At 42.4% G+C, this 9,845-nt stretch overlaps 1 protein-coding gene across 1 annotated transcript; it reads right to left on the reverse strand.

The window, feature by feature from the left end:
* Nucleotides 1–1,121: 1,121 nt before the first annotated feature.
* Nucleotides 1,122–1,555, reverse strand: LOC127338282 (uncharacterized). Its single transcript, XM_051364467.2, has one exon. The coding sequence runs from the start codon at nucleotides 1,545–1,547 to the stop codon at nucleotides 1,329–1,331; it is 219 nt and encodes a 72-aa protein (XP_051220427.2). The 5' UTR covers nucleotides 1,548–1,555; the 3' UTR covers nucleotides 1,122–1,328.
* Nucleotides 1,556–9,845: the final 8,290 nt, after the last annotated feature.

Here is a 9,845-nt window from a genome sequence, read left to right on the forward strand (position 1 = left end):
TCGAGCCCCGTGTTGGTGTTGGTCGGCGTCCCTTCTATGTGGCGTTCCGGCGGCATCCACGGTGCTCTTCGGCGGTGCTCCGTTGGCTTCTGAGTGTGCAGCCCGCTACGCGGCGGTGGCTTGAGGTTGGCCAGGAGGTTGCTGTTAGAGGACGAGCGCTTTCTAGCTGCGGGGCGGGCTGCGTTCGGCGGCTCTCCGGGGGTTGCGATGCGGTGGAAGTAGGTGGTGGTTTGTGCCGGTCCTTGTTGGGCGGGCGCGAGGTCTTGGAACTCTTCGCTGGGCGAAAGCTCTGTCTTGGCGCGGCCGGCCAGGACCGACGACGGTGACGCCTGTGGGCGCCGCATCCTTCTTGAAGGTGTCGTCGAAGTGGGCGTTTCTTGATCTCCGCCCGGGCTCTCCGGGGGAAACCCTAGATCCCTCGCGGGATCGGGCGTGGGCGGCGCTTTTGTGTCGCTTTGCCTCTTGGGGCCTCGCTTTGGACGTCCACCGGACAGAGGGACTTGTGGAGGGTTTTGGTGGTTTTCGGCGGAGGCAGGTTCGTCTTCGGCTAGGCGGGGCGCGGTCTTGGGGCCGGCGTGGTAGTTGGAGCGGTGGCTCCGGTTTTTCGCCTCCGCTTGTTGCGTTGAGGTGTGGTGTCGGCCTGGTTGGTCATCGACCCGTGTGGAGCGCAGCCTCGGGGCTGGTGTGTGGTATCGTGTTGTAACGGTTTTTTTTTGGCCAGTTTTCCTTATACACGGGTCAACTCTTTTCTCCTATATCAATGAAAGGCAAAACTTTTGCCTCGTTTCAAAAAAGTTACGTAACTGGCGGGGATTTGTGTCAGAACATGACAATCTCTGCTGAAATCATGTTGTGTATTTACTGTAATCTGAACTCAGTCGTTATACTGCTCTCTTGCTGCTGTTGCTAGATTCATCCGTTGCCCGTTGGCATGTTCTTGGGTTAAAACTTAAATACTCCTATTATAGTTCTATCTGAATGTTGGCCTTCATGATTTCATATGTTTTTGTGTGTGCGTTGTGTGATTCCAATATAATCAATTACACGACGATGAACTGGTGACGAATCTGACCATAGTACGGGCGGCGAATTTAAGATAAGAAGACTATCTCAACCTGGCACAAATGACAAATCCACTCTAGCTACCTAGCCTCCAACAAACAGAGAGGAGGACACGAGGTGCTTACGCTCGGCATACCATAGATGCATATGTCTGCCGTGATCCCTCACACGCACAAATCCACTCTGACTCCTACTTTGGCTACCTAGCATCTAAAACTGCAGCCCAAGCATGAATTCAACACAAATAACTACTAGAAGAGGAGTGCTCAGCCGGAGCTGAGGTGGACGCCAACGGCCACCATAAAGATGGCGCAGAAGCCGAAGAAGATGACGGTGTGGACGAAGATGGCGAGGTAGCTGGTGCGCATGCTGTGGAACTCTGCGACGCGGCGGTCGTTCCCTGGGATCTGGCAGAGCAGGCCCGGCGTGAGCACCACGAAGAAGAGCACCGCAATCAGCACGGGACCCCAGTCACCCGACCCCATGGCTCGGCTGTTACCTTCCTCGGTGAGAGCTTCAGCAAGCAGCTGGCCTCTATAAATAGGACGACGATGGTGACTACAGATTATGTCTGCCGTGCCGTGCCGTCCGTGGCCGGCCGGCATGAAATTGTCAGTAGCAGTGGAAGGGGAGACTGAGTGTAGTAAGTGGACCTGGACAACAAAACGCGTCCATCACAGTTTCGGAGGCTCCAAGGTTATCTCCATCGATCTCCATGTTTAATAAGTACCGGGCAATTTAATTTGGGAGAATCACTTGTGTTTCTTCTCATCATCTTCGCTTGAGTGCTACTGAATATGTTTTGACCGGCCTATGCCTGTGTGTGCAGATTGCATGTCACCGTGAGAAGCTTGATGTTGACCAACAAGATGCAAGCCTGCATGCTAACTTCGATCTCACCGGTGGCAGGCTATAGCAACCAAGTACAGTCTATGAAATCCAAGTTCAGTCACTTTTTTTGTTTGTTGGTTTTTATGGGTGCTTATCAAGCATGTCGCTCCATATCCAAGTTCAGTCACTCACTGCACGAATGTACGCTTAATCTCATCAGCAAACAATCTATACAATGAAAGACTCATAAACGAAGAGCTGAACGGGCCTTTGAATGGGCCAGCCTGTTATACCGATAGGAACTTATGGCCTCATAACATCGCCTGAAGGCGATCCTTGGTGGGCCGGCCCATTAGCCAGTTCGCTCGCTGAAAAGAAGTTGTAGAATATTCTTTTTATAGCTGTACACGATCCGAGCTATAGCCCACTGCTTTCAACCATGGTCCACTTCCGCGGAGAGCTGAGCTCTAACATAGCATGCACAATTCACAACCATTTTTTGATTTTTTTTGAATCTGAGCAAAAGAAATAATTTGAAAAAAAATTCAAATCTGAGCAAAATTCCAAATTCTGAATCTAAGAAAAAAATTATTTTGATCAAATTTTGAATCTGAGCAAAATTCGATTTTGAACAAATTTCGAATCTGAGCAAAAAATTAAATTTTAACAAAATTTGAATGAAACCGAAAAAGTAATTTTGAAAAAAATTAATCTGAGCAAATTTTGAATTTGAATGATTTTTTTAAAAAATGTGCAATTTTTATAAACCAGCCAAAAACTGAACATACAGCCCAAACACCGAACAAATTTCAACTAAAGCCTTCTAGAATATTCATAAAACCGAAAAAAAAACCCGAAACAATATACCACCTATGTTTATAGCGGGCTGCGGCCCAAAAACATTCGCTCCCAAGCCATGTGTATTGGCCTTCGCCAATAGGTCATAAATAGGGATTGTTGTTGAGATGGGCTTTGTTGGCTCATGTTAATGGGTTGTTGCAGGTCTTCACACTCCTGTCCATAACAATAACGAACCGTCATCAGTTTTAGATGGGTCGGCTCGTTTAACACTAATAATAGGTTTTATGTGGGAAGCCCACTTAATCTTAGTAGGCCTCACATGGGCCGTTTGATTAAACTTTAGTAGACTTAGGCGGGTAAGCCCTAAAGTTTAGAAGAACTTTTTTTACAATCAATACCATATATATTTATAGCAATAAATAGTAGTACATGGTAGAGATACACAAATTGTCTCCAATGATTACAAAATAAATTCTAAAGGAAACGACTAAATTTTCGAGGTTTTCAAACTCTTTCTTCTTCCATGACACGATCTTGTACTTATCTGAAGGCACCAAAAATAGATACCAAACCGTAGATCTGTGAATACCAACAAAATTTTCTCATAATTTTAATTTAAGCCGCAATGCCAAGTCTTACTTAAGTGGGAAGACGCACGAACCTTAGCTTGATCACTTTATGAACAAGCGGACAAGATAAACATTGCAAATTAAATCCTAATAAAAGGATATATAGTTTTTAAAATCTAATTGAAACGGATATAAATTAATTTCTACCATTGTGTTTTATTGCAAAAAATAATGTGTTAGGTTTTCGAAAATTCAATTCGGCTCCTGAATGCATATGTTTCCTGTACCCAAAAATTATATTTTGAAATGCTGAAAAATTTTGATAAAAAATTCTACATGTATATCTCCACACTATATGTGTGTCCATCAAGTTTCGCAAGGAACCAATACTTTTTGTGATCTATGTAAAATAGAGAAAATTTATATTCTGAAATGTCTTATTTTAGCATTGAATTTTGTCTTTTTTACACACGCCACATAAAAAGTCGACTTTTCATTCAACGACTTTATGAGCACGTAGCACGTAAAGTTGTATGTGCGAATTTTTCATTTTAATTTTAAAAAAAATCAAGATATGTATAACATATATTTCAAAATAAAGGGAGCATATGCTCCCATGTGCTAAAACACTATTCCCATAGGTTTCTTGTGTTAGAATGAAACCGATAAACATTGCATACACACGCACATGTGAATTAGTAACAAATGCATGTCGTTTGTTATTTTCTTTTGCATATATTTATTGTTGCACACTTCATCGACAAGGTTTTGTTCAATTAGGAAGTAGCGAGTTGTACCATTTGTAGTAAAGTTCCTTACTTTTTCTTTCATAAAAGTAAGGATTTTTTTCTCCAAAAAAACAAAAGTAAGGAACACAAATAGATTGGACCCCTTCCCTTCTTAGCTGTATAGAAAAATAATAAACTTTAATTACAAATATTTGTGAACTCCTTTTGAATTTATTTGCCCAATTTGCTTGAAAACTTAGAGTATGTAGTGGTCAATTCAAAGGACAGCATGGTCGATGATACCAACGTTGTAGGAAGGGGCCATTTACCTTGACTTGACTTGACTTGACTTCTTCTGCTCTTTATCTTTTCTTCCTTTTGGCATACACTTGTCTCCTGCCGGGTGTCCTCAATGGAGACGAAATCTAGTCAAGATTTGTTAACTAACTAACAAATAGAAATCGATCAAGTTAGCTCTTCTCTCTTGACTAGTCAGACATCTAGTCATCTATCAGATACAGTCCGCACCTGTCTCCAACTGGAGTCCATATTGCCCTAACCGTATTTGATATGACGTTCTGTGGTTGAAAATACCTAGTAGTTAATTCTCACGTCGCATTACCTATGAATCGCCTGCAGACCAGTGATCACTTGCGCCGCCTCACAAGTCACACTATAACTTGACAAAATCTTCTCAAGCTTAGCAACCATGGATCGCAGCCCCTCGCCACCGGCTCCACGGGTGTACACAGAGGCCCAGCCGTCCACCATATTCGTGTACGCCGATATGGCGAAGTTCATGGAGGTGGTGCGAAGTTTCACCGGCCAGACGGCGCCCGCGAACGTGCCGACATCGGCAGCGTTGGAGCCGGGGCGGCAACACCAGTCAATGCTTGCACTGGCAACTGCCAAGGCCCCGGAGCCAAGCGCGCCCGGCTTAGTATCGCAACTGACGCTGTCACCGCCATTGTCGTTGGACAATCCAGTTCCGTGCGTCCTCAACAAGGCGCCGGATCCATGGTCGCTGGCGACGTCGTCGTCTGCGTCAATGCTCTCTGAGGAGGTGGAGGTGGAAGACGCTGAGGATGTGGAGATGAAGAACGCTGAAGAGGTGGAGGCCATCAAAGAGGGGAGGTTCTATCTACGGCCATCGCCGCCGCCTGGGGGGAACTCGGACGCTGGCGTGCCGAAGCTGCTGATGTTGTTCCCGCTGGCTCCTTCCACCCGTGAAGGAAATTGAGACATGTATAGATGCATCAATGCATGCCGCGTCTGTCCGGTGAGGAGGACTAGATGAACAGATATATGTTGGAATAGGTTCATGAAGAGATTTTGATATTATCACTGATCATTGAACTTATTCACAGGAGGAGATAATCAGTGAATTATTCACCAGAGAGTGTGAATGTGCATCTTTCAAATGAAAAAAAAAATTAGGACGCGTCTAGCCAGCAAACGCTGGCTCCTTAGTCGCTTCCAGCCCTCGGTCCAAAAATAGAAAGTCCTGCCCTGCCCACTAGCCCCAGATTGGAAATACGGATTTGCACGCTACCCACCTGGCTGGCCTGCAAAAAACACAAACGGGTGCTCACGTGCATCACGCTACCAAACCGGCCTGTCTCTGGACAACCAAACCCATCGCGCCTTCCCCCAAGTTTAACTTTGCTTTTTTTCTTCCTCCTTTCCTTCCTCCAAATTCGTCATGGATCTGTAGCTTCTTCCAAGAAATCTTTTCATCAACTTGGTCCACGTGATCAAGATAAAGAGGTAAGATAGATCCTTTTTTTCCTGACTCATGTTACACCTGAAATTTCGAGGGAAACCACGGATCATGGAGCAACTTAAGAGGGAAATCCTCGGTAGCAACTTTAGAGGTAACTCAACACCAACTTCTATGAATCTAAAGAACAACCTTGGGAGAACAAAAGCAACAAATTAGATGTAATTCTTGCTAGACAAAATCTAGTGAATCCCGGCAAACCTAGGGAAAACATGTCAGCTAGGTAACGGTGCAGCAATGTATATGATTCTATCAAGAGAACAGAATCAACAACTTGGATGTAATTTTTGAGGACATGATCGGACAAGGATTTTGTACACATAGGAGTCAGTGCTCCCTTCACTTTTGGATTTTTGAAAATTTCAGATTCTCATATTTCTCTGCTTTCAAGAATTATGACATTAAATATGTAGATAGATGTGTATACGAGGATTGGAATCAAAAAAGTCTCATCAAAAATATGTTATATTTTTGGAGATGCAAAAAAGACAAATTTCTGACAGTACACTGACAAAATATACGTACTATTGTACTACTATTTATAGTCAGAAATTTGTCTTTTTTTGTATTTTCCAAAATACAAAGTATTTTTTAATGGGACTTTTTTGACTACACTCCTCGTGTCTAAATCTATCTACATATTTAATGCCATAATTTTTGAAAACATAAAAGGGCGAGGTTTTGAAAAATTTCAAAAATCCAAAAGTTCAAGGAGCACTTGTGCTCATGTGCACATGGTACTTTCCGAGACATGATCTAGTTAATTCCAACAAACCTAGAGGGAAAACCTTGGCAGCAACTTTATTGGTAACTGTACAGCAACTTATATGATTCTAACAACAACATGGAGAGAACTAAGAATCAACGTAGCAAGACAGAATCTAATGAATTCTAGTAGACTTATAGGGATAACCTTCGCAACAACTGCATTGGTAACTGGACAGCAACTATACAATCCTAAGCAGCAACTTGGAGAAAAACCTGTAAAAAAGCAACTATGGCGCAAAACTGCAGTCAACTTAGTTGTATGGTAGATACAACACAAGCATAATCAGTTGCTTACTTACTTACGGCATACCTAGGTCCTTATGAAGAAGAAAACATGGGGCGGAACAACAGATCTGTACCATATACTTGTATTAGGGGAAAAAACCTGATAAAACCTAGATCATTGGATATATTTGAAAGTCCCAGGACAATTTTGCCGAAGGAAAAAAAACCCCTACGGCAGCTTAGTTAGATTCACATGTCCCCTAGTGCATTGGACACTATAAATGAAAGCAAAAGGGGGCACAAAGGATCCTTTTAAACAAAAATTATAACCAGGCCTAAAAAGAGAGAGATTGAGAACACTTCCCAGGTTTCACACATATTAAAGGTTCACAGAAAATGTACTGGATAAAATGAGGAAGTATATTCAAACGACCACTTGCTGCAACCACTAGTAGTGTGAAAAAAAAAACACTTAGCAACTGTCTTAGCTACAGTTTAAAGAACAGAGGAACGGGACCCAGCCTGGTTGCCGTTTCATTTGTACATAGTGCAAACATAGGTTGAAATGTCTCCGTAAGTTGATGATGCCAACACACTGGTAATGGCCTCGTTGCCGCATACACACCTGAAAAATTGCAACAATAGAAAGTAAGGCAAACAATTTGATTTGGTTTGCAAGTAAGTGCATAAAAATCCTACTTAACTATGTTGATTTGGTTTGACAGAAACAACTTAGCTATTTCACAAAAATAACTTAATATATGTACTGAAACTAAATTAACTTCTGTAAAAAACAAACTTAGTAGAATGGAACAACAACTTAACTATGTTGATAGAAACAACTTAGCTAGCCCTAAAAAAACAACTTAATATATGTACTGAAACTCAATTAACTTCTGCAAAAGCAAACTTAATATGATGGGGATAGCAACTTAACATTGTTACAAAAGCAACTCAAACATATGTAGCGAAACTGAAGCAAATTGAATAGGATGGGGATAGCAACTTAACTATGTTTGACAAACAACACACCTGCTTATGCATTAATGTGCAGTGGCGAAAACTAGTGAGTAAAAACTAATTTAACTAATGATACATACGTGGTGATAAAATAGTGACAATGAAAACATGCCTATCATGGTTTGCGCAAACAAAAACCACCGCATAATGGTGGAACCAACTCACTATAAGGCAAATGAACCACAATATGCTATGGTGAAAAAGAAACTTAAGTGTGTTGTCTCATCAACTTAATTGAGTGCAGGAAGCAAAACTAGATATGGGACAAAAACTTAGTATATGTAATCAACTTACTTAAAAAATGCTGCAAGTAACATGATCATGTAGACAAAAACAATTTAACTGTGTTACAAAATCAACTCAATTAAATGCTGAAAGCAATTAACTTAAGTGACAAACTCCATCAGTTCTAAAGGATAGTGAATAAAAACTCAACTATGATCTACCTACAACCAATAAATCAAAACAAACAAGTGCAGTAAAATTTAATTAATACTAGCCAAAATCAACTAAAAATTGGGGAAAAGATAAAAAAGCAAAACAACTCGTGTAGACATCGGCAATCAATACGTAACTTAGCAAAACAAAATAGAATTACGGTCAGGTTGGAGTGAACCTATTTTGACACAAAACAACACTGTGATATCTTACAACCTGTAGCATAAAAGAGGGTACACCTAGTGAATGCACAAGTAACAGATTTTCATTAGACTTCATGTACCAATTCAATTAACATAACCTGGACTTTTAAGGTTGAAAACAAAATAGGAAGGGGAAGATTCTAGCAATGGTCCATGAAAGGTTGAACTAGCGGGATGATGTAGAAAGATCAGTGATACGTCTCCGACGTATCGATAATTTCTTATGTTCCATGCCACATTATTGATGATATCTACATGTTTTATGCACACTTTATGTCATATTCGTGCATTTTCTGGAACTAACCTATTAACAAGATGCCGAAGTGCCGATTCTTGTCACTGTTTTTGGTTTCAGAAATCCTAGTAACGAAATATTCTCGGAATTGGACGAAATCAACGCCCAGGGTCCTATTTTGCCACGAAACTTCCAGAAGTCCGAAGAGGAGACGAAGTGGGGCCACGAGGTGGCCACACCCTAGGGCGGCGTGGCCCCCCCCTTGGCCGCGCGGCCCTGTGGTGTGGGGCCCTCGTGCCGCCTCCTGACCTGCCCTTCCGCCTACTTAAAGCCTCCGTTGCGAAACCCCCAGTACCGAGAGCCACGATACGGAAAACCTTCCAGAGACGCCGCCGTCGCCGATCCCATCTCGGGGGATCCAGGAGATCGCCTCCGGCACCCTGCCGGAGACGGGAATCATCTCCCGGAGGACTCTACGCCGCCATGGTCGCCTCCGGAGTGATGTGTGAGTAGTCTACCCCTGGACTATGGGTCCATAGCAGTAGCTAGATGGTTGTCTTCTCCCCATTGTGCTTCATTGTCGGATCTTGTGAGCTGCCTAACATGATCAAGATCATCTATCTGTAATTCTATATGTTGCGTTTGTTGGGATCCGATGAATAGAGAATACTTGTTATGTTGATTATCAAAGTTATGTCTATGTGTTGTTTATGATCTTGCATGCTCTCCGTTACTAGTAGATGCTCTGGCCAAGTAGATGCTTGTAACTCCAAGAGGGAGTATTTATGCTCGATAGTGGGTTCATGCCTCCATTGATATCCTGGGACAAATGACAAAGTTCTAAGGTTGTGGATGTCTGTTGCCACTAGGGATAAAACATTAGTGCTATGTTCAAGGATGTAGTTACTAGTTACATTACGCGCAATACTTAATGCAATTGTCTCGTTGTTAGCAACTTAATACGGAGGGGTTCGGATGATAACCCGAAGGTGGACTTTTTAGGCATAGATGCATCTTTGGATGGCGGTCTATGTACTTTGTCGTAATGCCCAATTAAATCTCACTATACTCATCATAATATGTATGTGCATGGTCATGCCCTCTTTATTTGTCAATTGCCCAACTGTAATTTGTTCACCCAACATGCTGTTTATCTTATGGGAGAGACACCTCTAGTGAACTGTG

The sequence above is a fragment of the Lolium perenne genome, chromosome 3 (genome assembly GCF_019359855.2).
Source record: "Lolium perenne isolate Kyuss_39 chromosome 3, Kyuss_2.0, whole genome shotgun sequence".
NCBI classification, from domain to species: domain Eukaryota; kingdom Viridiplantae; phylum Streptophyta; class Magnoliopsida; order Poales; family Poaceae; genus Lolium; species Lolium perenne.